Genomic DNA, 26,409 nt, shown 5'->3' on the forward strand with positions numbered 1-26,409 from the left:
ATATGTTGGTTTAAAATAAATTTAAATATATAGTAATTGAATCCATATTTCTAATTTTGGGAAGGACTTTTATGCATACCTTTAAAACTAAAAGCTAGCTAATTCTACAAAGTATAATTATTTAGAGTTTAAACACCTGCATTCTATGTAACAACTCTCTGTGCATCAATTCCATACCATGTGCAATTTATGTCTGCCCACTGATGTATATGCAGACATATGTCTACATTATGTGGTAACACAATGGCTAAGTGAGAACAGGCAAAGCCATTCCTTTGGGATTGACTCAGAAAGGGCTCATGAGTGATATCATTTTTCATTTAGCAACTTTCAATGTAGTGGGAAAGGAAAGTAGAAACTAGAAATAATAGCAAACTGATGCTTCCTGGGACCATTATTCTTGCTGAGAGAGAAGGGCGGCACACTATACATAAGGCTAACAATAGCATGCTTGGTTCTAAGCTGGAACTAGGGGGAGAAAAGCACACTTAAAATGCTTATTTTCCTGGTAAAAGCAACCTAAGCTATGGTCACCACCCTGCAGGTGTGTGTTCTTCCTGGTGACATGTCCTCACAGTGTCTACAGTGTGGGGTGCAATTGTACGGTAGTGTAGACTTTTCTTTACAGTTCTTTCAGAACTCATTTTAGAGCATGTTAAATATGGCATCCATGGGACTGTTCAAAGTATTATTTCAAGGTTAGGAAGCATAAACCAGTGTAACATTTTGGAAGAAGGATGTGGCAGGTGAATCAATTTGTCTTCTCTGGCAGTCTCTTTTACATTCTACATATGTGTGTTTAAGAGTACCAAAGTGATGTATTAGAACTCCATTTTTTCATTTATTACTTGAATTGGATGAAAAGTCTGAGAATAGGTATTCCAAAACAATTTATTATTAAGAAAATGCAGAAGAGAAGTCACTGTGAATTATCCTACAATAGGAATTTCTATTTCATAATGAGAACATATTTAACTTGGGATCAGGTACATATCATCATAGTGTATGGCAACAGTCCTTGAGAAAATAGAGCCTGTCAGAAATATTTGTGCAGAAACTGCAGATTGGAAAATGTATCTTCATAGATCCTTAATAAATTATGAAGAGGCAAAAGAAATGGATAAAAGGCAGAGTGTCCAGTGTGAAAAGCAGTGAATTAAAACCTCAGGGTCATCACAAAAGATGTCCCAGGTGGAGCCAGACATTTGACTTTCAGATGGGAATGAAGCAGAGCTGGTAAGGAGGAGGCACTGAGGTCAATCCACTGATCACTGGGGTTGTATTTATGTCCTTTGGGTGAGCCAGAGGTTTCAGGTTGAAGTTCTGTAAAATGCTGGTTAGGAACAGAAACAGCTCCATGCGTGCCAGACCTTCTCCTGCACACATCCGTTTCCCTGTGAAAAAAATGTCAAAGAGGTAAGTATGCCTTATTCACAAGTGTGAGTCTGAGACACACAGTACTCTTAACTATTATTGGAGATTAAGAATAGCTGTTGAATTATTGGATGTGTGGTTAGATGGGTGAAGTGCTGAGAGGATACAAAGTCAGGTAAACTGACAAAAGTGGGTCACATTTCTTTCGTAAAAAGTATTTGATCAAAAGGAAATGGTAAAGCTACCCAATATGAGTGCAGAGCAATAAACCCAGGTTCTTTACAAGAGAACAAGTTATCCTAATTGCTGATTCATGTCTTCAAACCCATTCTTACTTTTGTAAAAATGGCCCATTCTAGCAAATGCTAGGAATAGGCTCACGATGGTTTGTGCGAACTAAGGAACTATTGGCAATTGATGGGTATTGGGAAAGGGAACGCTAGTTTAGTCATGGATGTGGCCCCTGGTAAGTTACCAAAGTTGCAATGGATGGTTCTATACTTATACACACAGTAGTAGCATATAGAGGACTCCATGGGCACATGAAATTGGGAAGAGAGAATGGCACTGGACCTTATGGGAGGACTGGGGGTATACAATGGAAATGTACTTGTTTAAAACATATTGGATACAAGTAAGAAATATTGAGAAAATATGGTTCATTTACACAGTGAAATACTATTCAACTATTAAGACTGAGGACATCCTGTGTTTTGCATGCAAATGGATGGAACTAGAAAATATTATTCTGAGTGAGGTAACTCAGACCCAAAGGGACAAAAATTGTATTTACTACTAATAATTGGATGTTCAAAAGTACAGAGCACCCAAGATACAGTCCACAGAACTCAAAAACACTAACAAGCCCAAGTGCCCAAGTGAGGATGCCTCAGTCCTACTTGGGAGGGAGAACAAAGCAATCACAAATGGGAAAGGAAGGGGGGACCTGGAAGGGAAAGTGTACAGGGGGAGGGAGTGGGGGAAGGCAGGAACATGATGTGGTATTGGATGAGGGAAAAGGACTGAAGCCCCAAGGGCCAGCAGAAAGAATGGAAACAGGCAAACTCAGGTGATATGAGGTTTCGGTCACTCTCCAGAATACATCAGAGACCTGAGAGGTGAGGGACTCTCAGGACTCAAAGGAAGGGACCTTAGATGCAATGACAGACAGTAGGGAGAGGGAACTTATAGAGCCCACCTCTAGCAGGAAGACAGGGCATCAAATGAGGGGGAGGCATCCCAAGGTCACAACTCTGACCAATAATTGTGCCTCTCTGTAAAAATGACAGAGATGGAAATGGAGAGGAGCCTGAAGAAAAGAAGATCCAGCAACAGACCCAAAGTGGGATCCAGTTCAAGGGGAGGTTCCAAGGCCTGACACTATTTCTGAGGCTACAGAGTGCTCACAAACAGGGACCGAGCATGACTGCACTCCAGAAGACCCAACAAGCAGCTTAAAGAGCCAGATGCAGATATTTGCACCCAACCAATGAACAGAAGCAGCTGACCCCTGTTGTTGGATTGGGAAGGCTGAAAGAATCTGAGAAGGGCAATTTTGTAGGAAGACCAGCAGTCTCATTTAATCAGCACCACTGAGATCTCTGAAACACTGGACCACCAAACAGGCAACATACAGCTGGTACTGATATGAGGCCCCCAACACACATACAGTAGAGGACTGCTAGGTCTGTGTTCATTCAGAGATGATCCTAACTCTTAAGAGACTGGATGCCCCAGGGAGTTTAGAGGTCAGGTGGGATGAGGGATGGGGACATCCATGTGGAGACAGGGGGGTGGGGAGGAGGTTTGGAAAGTGGAACAGTCAGAGGGTGGATGGGGGTGGGGTGGGAGGGAAATAAAATATGGAGTGTGAAAAATAAACAAATGATTTAATAAAAATTATAGAAAATGAAACAAAACAAAAGAAAACAAAAACCTCATATTGGATTCAAGTAAGAAACATTAATTAAAAAAATATATTTTAAATATTTTACCTTTTTTTGTCCTGATGTCTACCATTAATGGGTGGGTGGGTATGGGAGCTCCCTCATAGAAGCATGGGGGAGGGGGATAGGCTACAGAATTTTTGGAGGGGAAGCCAGGAATGAGGAATAACATGAAATATAAATAAATAAAATAATGGGACACGGAACTATAGGAGGGTGGACTAGGAGGGGGATAAAGTCTGGGCTGTAAAAAAAAAAGATTAAGGAATAAAAAAAGAGAGAGAGATGTCAACTAAAAATAAATAAATTCAGTCTCAAACAAATTTAAGCAAAGAATGTTGTTATTCTTAACAGTCACCTTAGATAGTGATGTCTGAGTCTCACTGCCCTAGGCCAACTATATCCCCACATTCATTCATCTGCTTTTCTGACTGAGTTTGATTCTTGGAGCTTTTATGTCTTTTTAGAAATTTATTTCAGCTTAACTAAACCAGAAGATGAGGAAGGAGCAACAAGAATGAAGAAGCCAAAATATGGCGATCTCCATGTTCATGGTGTGTGAGTAAAGCTTAAACGAAGTTGAATTTCCAGAAGTCATTAATTACTTCTTTGGTGTCTCTGTGATATAGCTAAAAGAGGAATGCAAAGGACATATACTCTAGTTTTCTTAACTTGTCATAAATGATTGTGAAAATTAAGGTCTTACTTGTTTATGTTTTGACTGGGATCATGTTTCAACAAGGGCACTGCATGGGCACTTGGAATCAACTCCTGATTATGCACAAATTTCAAATCTACTAACCTTATAGGAGTCACCATGTAAGTCCAAAATAGCCAAGATATGCCTGCCCTTGGGCTAATTTATTCTGGCTAATTGTATGTCAACTTGACCAAAGTTAGTGCCATTTGGAAACAAGGAACCTCAATCAAGAAAATGCCTGACAAGATTGCCCTTTAGGCAACCCTGTGTGGCCATTTTTTATTGATGATTGGTGGAGGAAGAACCAGCTCTCTGTTGGTAGTACCACCTCTGGGCTGGTGGTCCTGGCTTACATTAGAGAGCATGCTGAAGGAAGCTTGTTAGCAGCACTCCTTCATAGCCCCAGCATCATTTTCAGACTCCAAGTACCTGTCTGGAATTTCTGTTCACACTTTCCTGATGTTAGAGAACAAGTTGCAAGATTAAATAAATATTTACCTCTCCAAATTGCTTTTGTTCATCATGTTTTATCATAACAACTGAAACTGTAATTCAGACATATGAAAATGAGTTGGCATTACCTGCTGAAAAAGGCATGAAGCAGTTACTTTTCTTAAAGTTTCCATTCTCATTTAGAAAGTGGCCAGGGTCAAACTTCTCTGGATTGGGAAACTCCTTGCTGTCATACAGCACTGATGACAGTGATGGTATTACTGATGTTCCCTGAAACAACACACACAAATACCAAGTTACAAAGAAATCAAGGAACTAAAACATATTAGGAAAATAACCTAGTTCAATGTCTGCTCCACATAAGGTGTTAAGTATTTTGGTTTTTATAAAGTACCTGGTTTTACTTCAACCCAACTTAGCAAAACTGGAAAATCTGAATCAAATGGATTATTTTCTAAATAGATTTCAGGAAACAAAGTCAAATCAAGATCAAGTGTTGGTGTTTTGATTATTATGTGTCAGGAGGAGTTTCTGTTTTGGTCCAGTCTGTTTGGAGTTCTGAAATCTTCTTGTAGGTTCATGGGCATCTCTTTCTCTAGGTTAAGGAAGTTTTCTTCTGTAATTTTGTTGAAGATATTTACTGGGCCTTTAAGATGTACATCTTTGCTCTCATCTATACCTATAATCCCTAGGTTTGGACTTTTCATTGTGTCCTGGAGTTCCTGGATGTTTTGAGTTTTATGATTTTTCATTTTTGACTGTTGAGTCAATGTTTTCTATGGTTATCTTCAGCACCTGAGGTTCTTTCTTCTATCTCTTGTATTCTGTTGTTGATGCTTGCATCTATGACTCCCGAATTCTTTCCAAAGTTTTCTGTCTCCAGAGATGTCTCACTTTGTGATTTCTTTGTTGTTTCTACTTCCACTTTTAGATCCTGGATGGTTTTGTTCAGTTCCTTCACTTGTTTGTTTGTGTTTTCCTGTAATTCTTTAAGGGATTTTTGTGTTTCTTCCTTAAAGGCTTCTGCCTGTTGACCCAATCTCCTATATTTCTTTAAGGGATTTTTTTCCTCTTTAAGGGATTTAAATTGTTGATCAATGATCTTCTGTATTTCTTTAAAGGAGTTAAGTCTTTCTTGAAGTCCTCTAACAGCATCATGAGAAATGATTTTAAATCCAACTTGCTTTTCCGGTGTGTTGGGGGTATCTGGGACTTGCTGTGGTGGGAGAACTGGGTTCTATTGTTGCCTTGTGGCCTTGGTTTCTGTTGGTAGGGTTCTTGTGCTTGCCTTTTGCCTTTTGGTTATATCTGGTGCTATTTGGTATTGGTGTCTCTGGCTGGAGTTTGTTCCCCCTGTTGGCCTGTAAGCCTGTGTCCTAACTCCTCTGAGCTCAAAAGTGAAAGCACTGCTGGGAGATCCCTCTCTCCTGGAGGGCTATGCACAGAAGGCTGTGGAGTTTCCAGGCTCTGTAGTGCAAATGGCAGTGGGTGATTTCAGTCCCAGCTGCTCCACTGATTCTTTGCCCTGTGTGCTCCTAGCTGTTCTCCTCCAGAGAGAAGGTAGAGATATCACTTCTGTGCTCAGAAGTGAAAGCGCTGCTGGGAGATCACTCTCTCCTGGTGAGCTGTGCAGAGAAGGCTGTGGAGTCTCCTGGCTCCCTGGTGCCAATAGCAGCAGGAAGACTTCTATTCCAGCTCCTCCACTGATCTTATTATGCCCTGAGTGCCCCTTAGTTGGTACCATCCAGAGAGAATGTGCAGATCTCTCCTCTGCACTCTGAAGTGAAAACGCAGCTGGGAGATCACTCTCTCCTGGTGGGCTGTGCACAGAAGGCTGTGGGGTCTCTTGGCTCCCTGGTGCAAAATCACAGATTTTTCAAAGAAGAGCTAATACCAATACTCTTCAAACCATTCCACAAAATAAAAATAGAAGAAACGATGCCAAATTCATTCTAGGAAGGCACATTCACCCTGTACCTATACCACACAAAGGCTGAACAAACTGATTTCTTTTATGAACATTGATGCAAAAATACTAAATAAACTACTCACAAAAGGAATCCTTTTTTTTTTTTACATTTCTTTCATTTTTTTATTCGATAATTTTTTTATTTACATTTCAAATGATTTCCTCTTTCCTGGAATCTTTGAACACATCGAAAACATCATTCATCATGATAAAATAGGCTTCATCCAGAGGATGCAGGGATGGTCCTATATATGGAAATCTACCAGTGTATTCTGTTGTGAGCTGTGTGTGTGTGTCTTGGTACTGGACATGGCCGCTTGGGGAGGCAGAATGCAGGGAGTTTGACTGAGCTTATCTCATGCATCTATTGAGAAGCACCAAGACACCACTCCAGGGGTAGGAAAGCACAGTTTCAGATGTGGAAAATCAGGAACTGATTCAGGTGTCCATGAATCAGTGTAGAGGCATGTGTAGAGGTGGGAGCCATAGGGATTTCAGACTGTTGGATATCCAGAACCTCCTGGGGGTCAAAGAAGAGCTGAGAATGGAATCAGGAGCTTTGGACTGGGGGCACTCTCCAGCCTGGAGTCAAGGGAAAGGGAGCTCTGGTTTGTCCCAGAAATGGGTGATTGTTCTTATCTTGGTGGAGGCAAGCTAGAAATGCATAGGGGTCTTGCACAGGAGAATATATTGTCACTCTGTAGACAAAGGCCTTCTCTAGGTTCCTCATGATGGGTATTGAAAAAAGTGATAGTCCATGCTTAATCATATAATGTTTTAGCTGTTGTTGGTGGAAAATGCACCTATAACATTTTCTCATAGTCTGACCTGTGATTAAATACCTTTTGCAGAGAGGAATATCTGGGAAATGAAGCTTATTGGCTAAGACCTCAGTGCTTATAGGTATGTCATTAGCATGGAGAACTCTGTTTTGGGCCTATGTGACCATAGAACAAGTTTCTTTTATGTGAGGAACATGGCATCTGTTCCAGGCTGTGAGTCTGGCAGGGAACTAGGAGTTTCCCAAGTCTCATATGTGTGCCCACTGGGTCTCCCAGATCTCAACCCGCTCTACCTACCATGCTTCTTGGCATGGTTTTATTTCACACAATACACTATATAAGCAAACTCAAAGGGAAAAAAATCACAAGATCATTTCATTAGATGCTGACAAAGCCTTCAACAGAGTCCAATGACCCTTCATGTTAGATGTCTTAGAAAGATTAGGAAATCAATATATACACCTAAATATAATAAACTCAATATACAGCAAGCCAATAGCAAACTTGAAGCAATCCCACTAAAATCAGGGACAGGAAAATGCTGCCTTCTCTCTCCCTGTCTATTCAATATAGTACTTTGAATTTTATCTAGAGCAATAAACAACAAAAGGAGATCAAGGGGATACAAATTGGAAAAGAAGAAATCAAGTTATCACTATTTCAAGCTGATATGATGGCATACATAAGTGACCCCAATTCTACCAGAGAATTCCAACAGGTGTTAAGCAACTTCAGCAAAGAGTCTGCATGAAAAATTAACTCAAATATATTAGTGACCCTCCTTTATATAAATAATTGTGTTGAGAAAGAAATTAGAGAATGTACTGGCTGGTTTTGTGTGTCAACTTGACACAGGCTGGAGTTTTCACAGAGAAAGGAGCTTCAGTTGGGAAAGTGCCATGAGATCCAACTGTGGGGCATTTTCTCAATTAGTGATCAAGGAAGGAGGACCCCTTGTGGGTGGCACCATCCCTGGACTGGTATTTTTGGGTTTTATAAGAGAGCAGGCTGAGCAAGCCAGAGGTACAGCAAGCAGGCTGGACCCACCAGATTCTTTACAGCTCTTAAAGTAATACCTTGAGTTGGTAATTATTTTGGAACATTCTAAAGCCTTTTTCTAACTTATTCTTTTTTAATTAATTAATACATTAATTTTTTTACGCTCTATATTTTACCTCACTCCACCCCTGTCCACAGAGGAAGCAAGGCAGCAAAAACATCCCTACATGGCCCCTACATCAGCTCCTGCTTCCTGACTTGCTTGAGTTCCAGTCCTGACTTCCTTTGGCGATGAACAGCAATATGGAAGGTGTAAGCGGAATAAACCCTTCCCTCCTGACTTGCTTCTTGGTCATGATGTTTGTGCAGGAATAGGAACCCTGACTAAGAAAAATTGGTATCAGCATAGTGGGGTATTCCTGTGACAACCTGATCATGTTTTGGGGAGGACTATGGAAGGGCTTTGGAACTTTGGGCCAGATGGTCTATTCAGTGTTGAGATCTCTGTGGGATGTTGTGTAGGAGTTTGGAAGATAATGTTGAGAACAGCATAGAAGATGGAGCTCTGGCTTGTGAAATTTCAGAGGGAATATTTAAGACTCTTATCAGGGCAATGCTTTGATTGTGAAGATTCTGTGGTTTTGGTTAGCTGAGGCTGAATAATCAGCTGTGATTAACAAGATACCTGAACCACTAAAACAAACCTTTGTGTTACTGGGACTATTGATGCTGGTTAGCTGGATCTAAGAAAATAGCAGTGGTGAAAACAAGACATTCCAGGACAAAAGAAAATTTACGCATTATCTTTCCACAGATCCAGCTCTGCAAAGGATAATGGGTAGAAAATACCAACACAAGACAGTGAACCACAGTAGAAAAGTCAATAAGGTAATCTTTTATCAAACCCAATAGAAGATAGCTACACAACCAGAATGTCACCTTTTACTAAGAAGATAACAGTAAGCAACAATCACTTTTCTTTACTATCTCTTAATATCAATGGTCTCAATTCCCCTATAAAAAGACATAGACTAATGGACTGGATATGTAAACAGGACCCAACGTTTTGCTGCATACAAGAAACCCACCTCAGTGACAAAGACAGGCACTATTTAAGAGTCAAAGGATGGAAAACAATTTTCCAAGCAAATGGTCCCAAGAAACAAGCTGGAGTGGCCATTCTTATATTGGATAAAATTGACTTTCAACCAAAAGTTGTCAAAAAAGATAAGGAGGGACACTTTATACTGGTCAAAGGAAAAGTCTACCAAGATGAACTCTCAATTCTGAACACCTATGCTCCAAATGCAAGGGCACCCACATTTATAAAAGAAACTTTACTAAAGCTAAAAGCACACATTGCACCCCACACAATAATAGTGGGAGACTTCAACACCTCTCTGTCAAAAATGGACAAGTCATGGAACCAGAAACTAAACAGAGATACAGTGAAACTGAAGTTGTGGACCAACTGGCTCTAACAGATATTTATAGAACATTCCACTCTTAAGCACCTCATGGTACCTTCTCCAAAACTGACCATATAATTAGTCACAACGAGTGCTAATTTAAAAATGGGTTGATAGCAATGTATTGACATTGATACACCATTTATAGCAGTTATACCACACTAATGCAGATGGTAATGAGCTGAGGATGTGGTGACAGGAGGGAGGTGCAGATGTGGGGATTGCTTGTATTTTTATTCAGGTTTTTGTTTTTTATTTGTTTGTTCATGTTTCTATAAACTTAAACTTATTCTAAAAAATAAAGAAAATCTCTTTTGAAAGTACAAAAAAAAATAGTGATGTGTTTGTGTGTCAAGTTAACAAGGGGTTAATTGTACTGGCTGGTTTTGTGTGTCAACTTGACACAGGCTGGAGTTATCACAGAGAAAGGAGCTTCAGTTGGGGAAGTGCCTCCATAAGATTCAACTGTGGGGCATTTTCTCAATTAGTGATCAAGGAGGGAGGGCCATTTGTGGGTGTTACCATCCCTGGGCTGGTATTATTGGGTTCTATAAGAGAGCAGGCTGAGCAAGCCAGAGGAAGTAAGCCAGTAAGAAATGTCCCTCTATGGTCTCTGCATCAGCTCCTGCTTCCTGACTTGTTTGAGTTCCAATCCTGACTTCTTTTTTAATCAACAGCAATGTGGAAGGTGTAAGCTAAATAAACCCTTTCCTCCCTGAATTGCTTCTTGGCCATGATGTTTGTGCTGACTAAGACAGAGAGGCAATACCTTTCACAATAGCCACAAATAATATAGAATATTTTGGTGTAAAAGACCTCTAAGACAAGAACTTTAAGTCACTGAGAAAGAAATCAAAGAACACCTCAGAAGGCTTAAAGATTTCTCATCTCATGGATAGGTAGGATTAATAGTGAAAATGGACATCTTACAAATGCAATCTACAAATTTAATGCAATTCCCATAAAAATTCCAATACAATTTTGTGTTGAAACATTGAAAGAGCAATCCTCAACTTCATATGGAAAACCAAAATAATCCAGGATAGCCAAAATAATCCTGAACAATAAAAGAGCTACTGGAGGAATCACCATCTCTGACCTCAAGATGTACTACCGAACAATAGTGATTAAAACTGCATGGTATTAATACAGACAGGTTGACCAATGGTGTAGAATAGAAGACCCAGAAAAAAAGAAAGCATCAATATAAAGGAGAACAGTGATATTCCAACACACAGAGTAGGTAAGAAGCCAGGTTGAATCTGAGATCAGTCCCAGAGATGTGGGTAACAAGTCATCAATGACATTTAAATTCAGAACTCTGGAATCTGGTGCCAATACTGTTGATTCTGTTCTACTTAGCCTCAGGTTTGGACATGAGAGTCTCACTACCTGCATCTCTAGTTCATCATGTAGTCTTCACAAGCCATATAGACTATGGTTTTAAATGGAAAACTGTGTTTTTTGTGGTTAGTAATGAAAAGATTACTTAAGCAAAGTATACAAAATTTAGAAGGACGAATATCACTCATTTTTGCTCTTTTACACAACTCATATATCCAAAAATAATCCTGTTATATAGAGAGAGTCTATTCTCTTATATGGAATACACACACACACACACACACACGTATAAATACACCCTTGAGACTATTTGTGGGATGGAAGAGGAATAATGGAATAGGATAGGAAGGAATAGAGACAGAAAGTAAGATTAAGTTAATTAATAAAACAAAATAAATTAAAAAGAGTAATTAAGAAACTGGAAACAACCTAGATGTCCCTCAACTTAAGAATGGATATAGAAAATATGGTAAATCTACACAGTGGAAAACTATTCTGCTATTAAAAATAAAGAAATCATGAATTTTGGGGGCAGATGAATGGAACTAGAAAATATCATCCTTAAAAAAAATAGAAAATATAATCCTGAATGAGGTTCTCAGACCCAAAAAGACATGCATGGATTTTACTCACTGAGAAGTGGATATAAGCCAAAATGTTCAGAATACCCATGATATAATTCACAGACTGTATGAAGCTTAACAAGAAGAAAGGCCCAACTGTGGACACTTCAATCCCTCTTAGAATCATGGGAGGCAGAGGAAGGGCAGGATCTGTCTGGCTGAAGAGTACTGGAAAGTGGGACTGGATCAGGTATGGGAAGAGAGAGGAGAGAAGCCTAGAGGGCTGGGAGAATGAATGGAAATATGCAGCCAAGTGGAGATGGGCATGAGGAGACCTATAGAAAGTCCCAGAGACCTGGGATGTACGTATTCAATTTGGATGACCTTGGCCAAAACGCCCCTCAATGGTGAGATGGAATCTGAAAAGATCACCTCCAGTAGATAGACAGGGCCACTGGTGCAGGGATGGGCTCCTCAACCCATGTTCAAAAATTATAGCTCAGAATTGTTCCTGTCTAAAAGAAATGTAGGGACAAAAGTGGAGCAGAATTTTTTCTCTCTGGTGATTGTTTGAGGCCAGTCCAGCCAGGAGCATACAGGGCACAGGAGTAGCAGAGCAGCTAGGACAGGGTCCTTCTGATCTCCACCTGCACCCAGGAGCTGAGCTGTTTCACAGACCTCTGTGCCATCAGAGAGCTGGTTTTCCAGCAGTGCTGAGACAGGCTTACAGGCCTACAGGAGGTACAAGATCTTGCCAGAGACAACAGGACCAACGAATACCAGAGACAACCAGATGGTGAAAGGCAAATACAAGAATGTTCCCGACAGAAACCAATGTGACATGGCATTATCCAAACCTAGTTCTCTCACAACAGCAAGTTTTGGATACCCCAACACACCAGAAAAGCAAGATTTGGATTTAAAATCACATCTCATGATGCTGTTAGAGGACTTCAAGAAGGTAATAAATAACTCCATTAAAGAAATACAAGAGAACACAGGTAAAGAGGTAGAATTCCTGAAAGGGGAAACACAAAAAAATCCCTTAAAGAATTACAGGAAAACACAATCAAACAGTTGAAGGAATTGAACAAAACTACCAAGAATCTAAAAATGGAAGTAGAAAAAAAAATAAAGAAATCATAAACAGAAACAACTTTGGAGATAGAAAACCTAGGAAAGAAATCAGGAGTCATAGATGCAAGAGATAGAAAAGACACTCTCAGGTGCAGAAGATACCATAAAAAACATTGACACAACAGTCAAAGAAAATGCAAACATAAAATGCTCCTATCCTAAAACATCCAAGAAATCCAGGACACAATGAGAAGACCAATGCTCAGGATTATAGTCATAGAAGCAAGCAAAGATTTCCAACTTAAAAGGCCAGTAAATGTCTTCAACAAAATTATAGAAGAATACTTACCTAACCTAAAAAAAGAAACACCCATGAAAATCCAATAAGCATATGAAATTCTTAGGCAAATGAATGGAAGTAGAAAATATCATTCTGAATGATGTAACCCAATCACAAAAGAACACATATGGCATGCACTCACTGATAAGTGGATATTAGCCCAAAACTAGGGATACCTAAGATATAATTCACAGACCATATTAAACTCAAGAAGAAGGAAAACCAAAATGTGGATACTTTGGTCCTTCTTAGAAGGGTGATCAATATACCCATGGGAGGAGATACAGGGGCAAAGTGTGGAACAGAAAGTGAAGGAAAGGGCCTTTAGGGACTGCCCCACCTGGGGATCCATCCAATATACAGTTACCAAACCCAGACACTATTATGGATGCCAAGAAGTGCATGCTGGCAGGAGCCTGATACAGCTGTTTCCTGAGAGGCTCTACCAGTTTCTGACAAATACAGAAATGGATGCTCACAGCCAACAAATGGACTGAGCACAGGGTCTCCCATGGAGGAGTTAGAGAAAGGACCCAAGGAGCTGAAGGGGTTTGCAACCCCATTGGATGAACAACAATATGAACCAACCAGTATGCTCAGAGCTCCCTGGGACTAAACCACCAACCAAAGAGTACACATGGAGGGACCTATGGCTCCAGTTGCATATGTAGCAGAGGATGGCCTTTTCAGACATCAATGTGAGGAGATGCCATTTGTTCTGTGAAGGCTCAATGCCCGAGTGTATGGGTATGCCAGGACAGGAAAGTGGAAGTGGGTGGGTTGGTGAGCAGGGTGAAGGCTTATGTGATAGGGGGGTTTTCTGAGGGGAAACAAGGAAAGGGGATAACATTTGAAATATAAATAAAGGAAATATCTAATAAAAAATGGAGCAGAGACTGAAGGAATGTCGGTTCAGTGACTGGTCCAACTGGGGATTCCTCCCTCAGGCAAGCATCAATCCCTAACCCAATTCCAAAAGGACATGCATAGTATGTATTCACTAGTAAGTGGATCTTAGCCATAAATGCAGGTACCATGCTACAGTCCACAGACCCAAAGAAGCTAAACAAGAAGGAAGGCCGGAGCAAGGATGTTTGAATCTCACTTAGAACGGGGAATAAAATAGTCATAAGAGGCAGGTGGAGGGAGGGAAGAGGAAGGAAAAAGGGATCAGGAAGGAAATGAGGGGTCCAGGATTAGGTATGGGGAAGGGCAGAAGAGATGACTAGATGGCCATAAAAATGAATGGAAATCTGCAATTGATAGCATAAGGAAGTGACAGGCATCTCCAGGATGAGACAGAGAACTGGGACACAGAAGATGCCCAAGAATCTATTGTGGTGACCTTAGTTGTGACTCACTACATTTGGGATATGGAACCTGAAGAGGTTCTGTAGCCAGGCAGGAACCCTAGTGGAGTAATAGATACACCAACCTCCCCTTAAAATGTTCAACCCCAAATCTGTCTTGTCTACAAGAAATGCAGGCACTTGGGATAGGGCTGAAGGAATGGCCATCCAATAACCAGCTCCCATAGAGACCCATTCCATCAGCAAGCATCAATACCTAACATTATTTTTTTTTAATTTTTTTATTCGATATAATTTATTATTTACATTTCAAATGATTTCCCCTTTTCTAGCCCCCCCTCCCCGAAAGTCCCGTAAGCCCCCTTCTCTTCCCCTGTCCTCCCTCCCACCCCTTCCCACTTCCCCGTTCTGGTTTTGCCGAATACTGTTTCACTGAGTCTTTCCAGAACCAGGGGCCACTCCTCCTTTCTTCTTGTATCTCATTTGATGTGTGGATTATGTTTTGGGTATTCCAGTTTTTTAGGTTAATAACCACTTATTAGTGAGTGCATACCATGATTCACCTTTTGAGTCTGGGTTACCTCACTTAGTATGATGTTCTCTAGCTCCATCCATTTGCCTAAAAATTTCATGAATTCATTGTTTCTAATGGCTGAATAGTACTCCATTGTGTAGATATACCACATTTTTTGCATCCACTCTTCTGTTGAGGGATACCTGGGTTCTTTCCAGCATCTGGCAATTATAAATAGGGCTGCTATGAACATAGTAGAGCATGTATCCTTATTACATGGTGGGGAATCCTCTGGATATATGCCCAGGAGTGGTATAGCAGGATCTTCTGGAAGTGAGGTGCCCAGTTTTCGGAGGAACCGCCAAACGGATTTCCAGAGTGGTTGTACCAATTTGCAACCCCACCAGCAGTGGAGGAGTGTTCCTCTTTCTCCACACCCTCTCCAACACCTGCTGTCTCCTGAATTTTTAATCTTAGCCATTCTGACTGGTGTAAGATGATAGCCTTTTCAACAAATGGTGCTGGTTCAACTGGAGGTCAGCATGCAGAACAATGTGAATTGATCCATCCTTGTCTCCTTGTACTAAGCTCAACTCCAAATGGATCAAGGACCTCCACATAAAGCCAGACACTCTGAAGCTAATAGAAAAGAAACTGGGGAAGACCCTTGAGGACATCGGTACAGGGAGAAAGTTTCTGAACAGAACACCAATAGCGTATGCTCTAAGAGCAAGAATTGACAAATGGGACCTCATAAGGTTACAGAGTTTCTGTAAGGCAAAGGACACCATCAAGAGGACAGCTCGGCAACCAACAAATTGGGAAAAGATCTTCACCAATCCTACATCAGATAGAGGGCTAATATCCAATATATATAAAGAACTCAAGAAGTTAGACTCCAGAAAACCGAACAACCCTATTAAAAATGGGGTACAGAGTTAAACAAAGAATTCTCACCTGAAGAACTTCGGATGGCAGAGAAGCATCTTAAAAAATGCTCAACTTCATTAGTCATTTGGGAAATGCAAATCAAAACAACCCTAAGATTTCATCTAATACCTAACATTATTAATGATAATTTCTTATGCTTGCAGAGAGATGCAAGTTGTCCTCTGAGAGGCTCTACCCAGCAGGAGGCTCAGAATTACAGCCAAATGTGGGTGGAGCTTATGGAAGAATAGGAGAAAGGATTGCAGGACTTGAAGGGGACAGGAACTCTACAGGAAAACCAAAAATGTCAACTAACCTGGACCCTCAGGGTTCTCAGATTCTAAACCACCAATCGAAGAACATACACCTACCTGACCCAGGCCTCACTGCATTTATGTTACAGATATGCAGCCTGGTCTTCATGTGGGTACAGAGCAACTGGAGCAGGGGTTATCCCAAAAAGCTTTTCCCTATACATGGGAGCTGTTCTAGCTGGGCAGCCTTGTCTGGCCTAAGTAGGGGAGGAAACACCTATCCTTGCAGAGACTTGAAGTGGCAGGGTGTGGATAGGTATGAATTTGAGACTACCTGAAAGATGTTACTCAAACATTATCATTCTATACTTAGCAGACTCTCTGATAATTAGTTTAAAGTGTATATTTATATTTTGTTTACATTTATTCATATAATATTTTTATATATTGTATGATATTTTCAAGTCATAAGCAATTCTAGATTAGTGTCAGAGATTCTACATTAATGAAATCCCAAGGGAGAAGAATGACCACTTTCTGGATTAAGATTTCACCATATTCTGCATATTTTTATGTGTAGTGTCTGATACTCAATTGGAAATTATTCTGAATCTCATCTATTCCAACAACAAGACATAAAAAGGAAGAAGATGGAAATAGATTTAGCCATGTAATGGAACACTTCTTTTAAAAACAATCAACTTTGTTTCACTATCAAAATTCTCACCTATCAAATTTGAAGGAAAACAGTAATGGGGTCAAATCTCTTAAAATATTTGGTCAAACACAATGTGTGTTGGATCAATTTCAAATGAATTCATGAGCTTATAGTAGTTATACTTAGTGATAAAACACTAGCTGATATATTGATTGTAACCATGGGTGGAGAAAGCACTTGGAAAGAATGTCCACACTTGTATAACTAAAATTCATGTCAAAACAAGAGATTACAGCCTATTTTCTTATTCTGATAACAATTAAAATTCTTAAGACATTAACCTTGACTACAGGCTTGAACCTTCAAGTTATACTTCTTGTTGATCAGAAATAAAATTGGTTTGTCCATTACATTAGTGGAACCTCTTCATTCAATCATTTCTTTCCTATAGCATTTATATAAACACCAGCTGCTTTCTAGGAGGGTTACATGAATGAATAGCTTGAGTTAGTCATTTGAGTTGTTTTACTTCTTTCTATTTGATTATGTATCATTATCATTGGATTTTAGTGAGTGTAGAAATTATGAAGCAGTCTGTTAATTGCTGTCTGTAATTTATTGATTGAGGCAATAAGAACATAAGCATAAATTAACAAGAATATGAGAAAACCCATAGAAATATTAACTCAGAAAACACATTGAAATTCCACATACTCATACAGATAAATAATTAGAAACAATTAGTTAATTTTGCAAGGGTACTTAAAGTTAGAAAAATAATGAAATCAATTGTTTCTACAAATCATATGAAAAGAAACACAAAGGCATTAGAAAAATGATAGTAAGAGAGTATTAACTATTCAGTAAAAGTCTGAGAAAATATTTCAGTAAAAGTATAAGAAAATAAGCTACATCATTGCGAAGAAAGTATTATACCAAAAAAATAAACAGCCCAAATACAACAATGACACAAACTTATGGATGAATTGAAGAATTCTGGATATAAACCCTTTCTAACTAATTGGTTATTTTTAAAAATTCTAATAATTTCCAGAGGAGATTTGGGGAAATCAACAAAATTTGGAAAATAAACATCGGAATATAAGCACCTAAACTTTACTCAAATATTTGGAAAGCAGAGCAAATGTGGAAGTGTCACAACTCTGTCCCTGCCTGCTATAGAGTTGCCTTCCCAATCATGAATCAGCAGAAGGCATTCATAGCACAATATGACTCTGTGGACTGGGATCATATTGTGAACCTATGAGCATTGAAAGCATAGAGATGCAAAAAGATAAGTTTACCTTGGGGATGAAGTAGTTCCTGAATTTTATGTCACAGGTCACTTCATGAGGCAGGGCAGTGGGGGTGAGGTTAATGAATCTCTGGACCTCATGAATCACGGCATCTGTGTAGGGCATGTGGCTCCTGTCCTGCATGCAGGGGCTTCGGTGTTTGCCGATCACACGCTCAATCTCTTCCTGGACTTTAGCTAAGTAGCCATGGTGAGATGTTTTGGAAAAAGGAGAGAAGTGACATGTTTCTTACAACAAATGCATGTCTATCTAGGCCATAATGAAGGTGCCCTAAAGTGTTATTTATTAATAGAAAATTTGAAAAGACCTCTGATAGTACACACACATGTGCACATGCACATTCACGTTCATGCATGCTCACCTGTGCATGCACACACACACACACACATACACACACACACACACATACACACACTCACACATGCATACACACACACAGTGACCACATCACACATACCATATACACTGCAATTGCATTCATATCACTCACCTACTAATCAATTACTACTTGTATGTAAAACAGTTGTCTCTCTTTGTGTGTATCTATAAATACACATTTCTAGATATGCATTTGCACTCATTTGCTTATGCATTGGAAGCAGGATGACAATCTTATTCAGCAGGAGTCATTCTTCTTGTTTCTTCTCAGACTCTAAGAATCTTCAGTGAACTGATTAGGCTAGACCATCTACCCAGTGAATACCTCAGTTCTCTTGTCTTCATATCTCCAGTGCTAAGATATTAAACATGTGCCACCATGTCAGACATTTTAAAATGGGCTCTGGGAAATGTGGCATGCTTTTTACATTAATGCAAGGTTACCCAGGGCATGGAGACTGCCTCAGCAGCATTATAAACATACATTTCATGATCACAAATAAATTTAGCTATACAGAACTGTGATATATAATATTGTCCTATAAAATTAGGATTATTCCTCATAAGCATATACTTATTATTTAGTCAGAATAAAATGGAAGTAATTAAATATTTTAAACAATAGATATAAATATAGTTATCTGTTATGATAGCCATCGATGAAAGACATTTGAAATCAGATACATGTTAAAATTCAATATTTATTTTCAATTTATGTGTATGAATGTATACTTTGATTTTCTCATTATACAACAGTGACAAGATTCAAGTAACAACTATTTGTATGTTCCAAAATCCTCAATTTGGAGAATAAAACAATATGCAACCACCATCCAATATTCAGATGGTGCCTACCACCTGCCTGGGAACCCAGAACACATGGTCTCTACTTTCCTTAGTCACCCTCATTCCAGCCAATGGAACAGAAAATGAAATACTGAGACGTTAAAGGACAACATGCAGGCCACTAGCCAGCATCTTATCAGTATCTTACAGGAATGCAGTGGTTCATCACCTGTATCATCCTCACCTGTGACATGTGGGTACTTCAGCAGGAGTAGGAGAGCATATCTCAGCGTTGTGCTTGTTGTCTCTGTCCCAGCAGTAAATAGATCAGTCATTGTTATTGCCATGTGTTCAAGCATATTTTTTAATGGTTGATTGCAGTCTTTCTAAGAATGGTTTGATACAATAATATGATTTATTTATTTATTTTTATTGAACAACAAACTACAACAAATCTGCAATATTAGACATCTTTATTTTGTGGCCAACAGAGTCTCTAAATGTACATCAGTTGTGGAAACTAATGTGACATTTCAGAGACTGTGGTATAGATGGTCTAAATTTCATTTTTTATATTTATATTTCTCTTTGTAATGCAGCTCCAAGTCATTTTCTACCAATAAATACAGCATTGCTTGCATCAAAATATCTTCAAATAGCTATGCAGGTTTACACTAAAAAACTAAGAATTTTATTTCCATATGTTGAAATGGTAATTTTATTTCCAAATATTGGAATTCATTTTAATGCAAAATAATGCAATTGTAGAAGTTACATGTTAACAGTACACTGTCTTTGTGTATTTAAGGATTGCTCAACAATAGTGGAGTCATGCTGTTACTGGAAACCTAACCAACCATTCTATTGAGGTGATAGTTCTTCAACTGGGAAAATTCTTAACTGTATTATAAATAATTTTCTTAATACAAATAGACTAGTACAGCTTTCACATCTTATCAATAAAGCTTCTTTGTGGAGCAGAAGTATCACCTAGGTAAGTGGCAGATAACAACTGACTAGGGGTTGTCCTCTCCCAAATTATAACATTTACAACACAATTTTTATATTTAAAACTTGGGCATCTCTTGGAAGAATGGAAAGAAAGATTATAAGAGCCATGGGAATAGGATATCTGCTGCAAGATTGCTTCTTCTAGATGTTAGAGGGCAGCTATGGCCTTTAAAGCTCAAAAACGTTGTTGCTGAAAATTCTCTGAACAATGAAAACATCAGTGGAGATGAGGATGTTGATGAGAAAGATGTCATGGGAATTCAGTGTAACACACACATGCACACACAAACACATACACAAATGATAATTAAAACTATGAGACCATTAATATCAAAGGACATAAGGGCCATATGAAATGTTGGTATATAGAAAGGATGAGAAGAAGTAATATAGTTATAATAAATAATAGGAATTAGTATAGCTGCAAATGCCTATATAAAAATTAAGTGATATAAGTTAATAACTCAATGAGGCAGTTGAAGCCTTGGAAAACAAAAACAAAAAGTAGGTAGTAGGAGATAAGTAATATCAGGGCTTAAATTAATAAAATATTACTGAACAAAGAAACAAAGACTATACAATGGTCAATTAGAAGAGGAGTTGCTTATTTGATGCATTACCATGAATCTAAACAAGAGTGTAGGGGAATATATGTGAGGTTTTAGTGAGAGTAATGGCTTGGGAGTAATGTCATGAAATATAATCTAAAAAATAAAAATAAAATTAAAAAGGAAACAATAAACAAGATTGATAAACCTTTAACTAACATATCCAAAAGTAAGAGAGAGAAATCCAAATTAATAAAATCAGAGAAAAGGAGACATCACAACAGATACTAAAAAAATATGGAGACAAATAAAGATATACTCTAAAAATGTATATTCCACTAAAACTGGAAACCATAAAAAATGGTGAATTTTAGATGCTGTGACTTACACATGTTAGACCAAAATGACAGGAATAAAGTCAACAGATTACATAACAATCAAATGACATAGAAGCAGTAATCAAAATTTCCTGAACTACAAAAAGCCTAGTGCCAGTTTTAGTGCAGAATTCTACCAGAACTTTAGAGAAAGAAATAATATCACTTCTTCTCATGTTGCTTCATAAAATGGCAAGGAAAGACAATTTTCAAGTTGTTTGTAGGGATTCAGTATTGCCCTAATAACCCCAAGCAGAGAAAGAACAAAGGGAAAAGGAGAAAATTATAAGCTAAACTCTATGAATAACAAACTTGCAAAAGTTCTGAATAAAATATTTTCAAGTTGAATTTAAGATCACCTCAATGTGATCATCCACCATGATCAAGTCGGCTTTATTTCAGAGTGCAAGAAGAGAGAAAGTAAAGTCTTACATGAAGAGCTGGTTTAGAGGTCAGTTTACTCCATCATAGAGACAGGAAAATCTATAAAGATAGAGATCACTCTCACAGTTACTAATAATGTGGTGGAGTTTGTGGAGTGGTTGTTAATAACTGTGGTAGGTATGTGTTGCAGAATGATACAGCATTTTGAAACTCCATACTTGGTAGATACAGTATTTGTAAATGCACTAAATAAAAATACAGTGCATTCAAAATAAAATTATTTGCATCATATGTTAGTTTTATCTCTGTTTTGAAAATGGAACAACCCTTTAAAATGATTGAGAGATTACGTGGAATTTATGTATGAATATCCATTGGCCTGTTTGTAGACAGTGTTAACATATCTTAAAATTCAAATGGAAATGTAAAGGATCCAGAATGGTCAAGCATTCTGGCAAAAGCAAGTACTCAAGTTGGGGAACTTACATTTAAATTGTGTTAAAATGCTTCAGGAATAGATGTGTGTGAACACTGTACTGCTAGCAAAGGACACAAAGAGAGATACGGAGAGCACAATTGATTCTCTCCAATAATCATGGATATTTACCATTGAGTTTTTTTTTAAGCGAGAGTAACTCATAAACTCTATTGAAATTGTGTTTTTCCTAAATTACACAATACCAACAGTTAATCGTGACAGCATACCAAATAATTCCCATCTCTAACCCCACTGGGGCAAATTCTTTGGGTATTATTCTCAAAGCTTTACTCTTTCATCTACCCACTCTTATCAAGCTACACCTACCTCTCCCTACACCATTCAGTCCTTTCAAGATCCCCTGTAGGTCAGTTCAAGTATGTCACGATCAATTTTAACCTGTAGGATATGCTGGTGATCCATAACTGTGGGATGATGATATCCATGTTCATGTTAAAAGACAGGACAGTTTATGATGTGTGACCAAATTGGAATTTAGTTTGTCTCATCTGCCTTTCGTGTTTCTTTTTCTACTCACAAGATTGCTTTAAATTTTCTTTTTTGTTTATAATTTAAAAACAAATGGTCAATTAACATAGGTATACTCAAACAAAATAATAAATACTAAATTATTTTTCAAATGATATTGTTATGATTTTAAACATCAGTGGAAATTAGTGGGTATTCTGTGAAGTATAAAGAACTTGATCAATTTAGTAATATATAAATATATATAAATTCTTTACCTGCCTTTCTTTAATTAGGAAATAATCAATAAAGTCCCGAGGCATTGTGACATCCAATGATTCATCATGTTCTTTTATTTTCTCCAAAATGTAATTTTTAATAAAAGTATAATGTTTAAAAAATAGGTTATGACCTCCTGGACAATAATCAAGCAGAACAGGAAATGTATTGCAAACCTACAGGGAAATGCAAGAATTTACTAAATTAATACATTGCAATGAGGTAATTAAGGCATATTTATATCATACCACATGACTGATTTACATTGATAAATCAAAATATGTACAGAATTTGTCTTAAGCAGGTAGTTTTTCCATACATAATAATTCTCTATTTTTTCTAATTTTCTATTTTAATAGAGAGATTTGAGGGAGAAATCACTGCCAATATGACCAAAGATTGTACTAAAAAATTTTAACTCATATTTTTTTAGTGCAAAATATTTTCATGTCAGTTCTTCGGTAGCTCCAATAAACTCTAATCTCATGTTTGAAATACCACATATGTAAATTATTACTTACACTCATACTCTACAGAAGAAGTTAAGATAGCTGGGTGACTTGATTTACAGAAGAAATTTAGTACCTGAAGATTTTATTTCTACCAAGCAGCTTTTTACACAAAAGAGTATATGCCTTAAAATAAATTATATGCCTTAACCCTTGTGGAGTTTCACACATATCATTCTTTAAGCAGTTTGCATGAAAGGCCAGTTCAGCCTAAGACAATTCTGGGAGGATGTCTATGATCCACATAGAATGAAATATTACTTCTTCCTTTTACCCTGTTAACTAACATTCTAGCTGATGCATCAAACTACTGAAGTAACTGCTTCTTGCAAGCTTTCTTTGGCACATATATTCTTTCTTCTTTAAGAGAATAGTGTTTCTGTACTAAGATATTCTTTCCTGGTAATATGATGAAGATGTGTGTAATTTTTGAAAAGAGGTCAATAAATTCACATAAGAGAGGAATGTCCTATGAGTGACTTGCCAGCTTTCTAGAAGTGAATACAGTACTTAATCAAAAGATTCCTGTGGAAGTTAATGGTGTAATCAACAAATAGGAAGCAAGCAGGTGAAAGCAATCCTGGCATTGGCCCTTCTGTTTTTCCATTTCTATAGCAAAAGGTTTAGAACTTTTTTCCAAATATTCTTTCCATGATACATTAGTCAGAACTGTAATGTCTGGTTACTTTATTATTTGATACTTGCTGAATTCGACCTGTAAGTAAGAAAGAGCATAAATGTGTTCTCAGAATGAGAGTATAATGGTTTCACCTGCAACCAGGGGTCACTCAGAACATTGGTCATTTCATCAATTTTTTCTATCAAGTTAAGAAAATCCTGATCTTTATAATCAAAACGACCCTGGAAAACAATGGAAGAGATGACATTGCAGGGAGCACAGCCCAGGATGAATGTGGGATCACACGGTGAGCCTGAAAAATGGGAAACAAGAGTAAAATTCATAAAAATATACATAGAAGTCACCTTGCCTTGTTAACATACTAAGATGCTTTAGAAGTTTTATGCCACATTTATGCTAAGGGGGAATGCATGGCTTGACAATGCATTGGAACATTAACTTGAGATCTATACATCTCATTAGACAAATACTTTAAATAGGATAGGATCAACATCACTCATAAAGCCATACCTAGATCAAGAAGTAAATGTCAGATTCTAAACCTGCACTTACCATTGGTTTTCCTCAGTTCCTCTACAAGGCACCGCGCTTCCTCTTGTACACGGTCCTCAATGCTCCTTTTACCCATGCCTAAATTCCGCAGAGTCATGAGTGAGAAGCGCTTTGTGTCTTTCCATATATTTCCACTGCTAAATACAATGCCTAAAAAAAAAAATAAGAACATGCAGTAGAGAGTATACCCCAGAGACAGAAGAGAAAGAAGATGCCATAGAATCCCAAACTGTGCCTCAGGAGCAAGCATGGCCTCTGCTTTCCATCCTCTAGCTCTCTATGAATACTGTGCAGCACATAGGTGAGTCCATCTACACTTACCCATTCCTTTAGTAGCTCTCTCCAACACTGGGAAACTTCCTCTTCCAGCAAATATCTCCCCATGATCAACCAGCGCTTCCTTCACTGCCTCATAACCATGCAACACCACAGTGGGCTTCCTGCCCAAGTATAGAGTATACACAGGGCCATAAACTTTTGATAACTAGAAATAGAAAGAAAATGGGAATATTAGGAAAATGTCATGTTATTTTCAATGGCTTAAACACATTTAGATTGGCAATGTTACTGTTATATTTTTATCTAGAAAGACTCAGTTTTATGTGCATATACCTTGAATTTTGAGTATTTATCATATGCAGATGATGTATAGTGTGGCAAGAAATGACACAGTCAGCTGACACACTGATGAAAGTAAAATATCACACTATGATATTCGGCAGTTCTCTTCCTCTTATTTCACAAAGAAACTAAAGAAAGATATTTCTACTTTCATTCCCAGGGAAATATTGCAAAGAGGTGAAGAATTAACTTGGCACTCTTCTTATTCACTATTAGATGCTCATGCTCACTTCACATAGAAATCGACATCAGTAAGCATATGACTGCTGCAAGATCAGATGTGAAACTTCTCCTGTGGAAACTGCAGAATCCTGTGACAATGTAACCTAAAATCTTTGGTCATCAGTAGTGAAAGTGTCTATTTCTTGACAATTGTTACAAAACTACAGAAAGCAGGCATCATAGCAACTGCACTACAAAATGCAGCACTTGTGGACAAAACACATTATCATCATGAAGTGTTCTTGGCCCAAGGGATGTGTTTTGTAAGTTATGAAAACAGATTGGGAAGCTCCCATATATACTATGCCATTGTTTGTTGCTTTCATTTCTTATGTGAGCCCATGTTCACTTCATATTAGGCATGAATTAGTTCTTCAGAGTTAAACACCATATACTAATCTAAGAATGATGAATGTCTAAACTTCTGACTCACTGAATGAAATATTCATCAGTCTTCACCTTCAGCCAAAATAATAGAGAATGTTCAAAAATAAGGATTTGAATAAGCATAACTTTGAAATTCAGTGATCATATTATAAAATGCAATGGCATAACTGTTCTTCAATCTCAAACCCTTTTTCTTTACTGATTTCCTTACCAGGACTAGAGGAAAAAGACAGAAAAGATGCATTGCATAGTTTTCTACTTAATGAACATTTTAAAATAATATTGTCTGCAGTAATAGAATTTCATTGAAAGCAGCATGACTTATATCTTCCTGTTCAAATTAGTGGAGAGCATAAGGCATACTTACATTGGTTAAGGATTTGTGAATATCCTTCACATCTATCTGGAGTAAATTACCAATAATTGGAAGAGGAGTGGGGCCAGGAGGGAGCTTCCCTCTCCCAGAGCTCTGACTCCAGAGTGAGAGGAGAAACAGACAGGAGAGGGTGAGCACCAGGACAAGGACTGGATCCATGGAGATTCTTCTTAATGGCACAGCTGTGACTGGGGGCAGTTTTTTTGTGGTGCAACTACAGAGCAACACATTGAACTTTGAGACATTATTGACTAATCAAACATTGCTTAATCTCTCTTCCAATTAGACTTTGCTACAGTAACAAAACAAATAATAACTTCTTTTACATTGTTCTTTATATGGTGCCCATATGAGATTTAGCCTTAATTTTCTTGAGTTATGTATGACCAATATTC

General features: G+C 38.1%; 1 protein-coding gene across 4 annotated transcripts; it reads right to left on the reverse strand.

Moving 5' to 3' along the window:
• Positions 1 to 1,202: 1,202 nt before the first annotated feature.
• On the reverse strand, positions 1,203 to 26,173 carry LOC127676856 (cytochrome P450 2C37-like). 4 transcript variants are annotated; one of them, XM_052172321.1, is made up of 10 exons: positions 26,006 to 26,173; positions 24,730 to 24,892; positions 24,409 to 24,558; positions 23,988 to 24,148; positions 22,707 to 22,883; positions 22,127 to 22,147; positions 19,407 to 19,548; positions 17,987 to 18,174; positions 4,602 to 4,743; positions 1,203 to 1,394 (listed from the first exon to the last, which is right to left on the reverse strand). In XM_052172321.1, the coding sequence occupies exons 1-10, from the start codon at positions 26,171 to 26,173 to the stop codon at positions 1,213 to 1,215; spliced, it is 1,494 nt and encodes a 497-aa protein (XP_052028281.1). In that variant the 3' UTR covers positions 1,203 to 1,212. The 4 variants fall into 4 exon arrangements, with proteins under 4 accessions (XP_052028281.1, XP_052028282.1, XP_052028283.1 ...); XM_052172322.1 differs by lacking the exon at positions 22,127 to 22,147; XM_052172323.1 differs by lacking the exons at positions 22,127 to 22,147; positions 24,409 to 24,558.
• Positions 26,174 to 26,409: the final 236 nt, after the last annotated feature.

Source organism: Apodemus sylvaticus, chromosome 1, assembly GCF_947179515.1.
Source record: "Apodemus sylvaticus chromosome 1, mApoSyl1.1, whole genome shotgun sequence".
Taxonomy (NCBI): Eukaryota; Metazoa; Chordata; class Mammalia; order Rodentia; family Muridae; genus Apodemus; species Apodemus sylvaticus.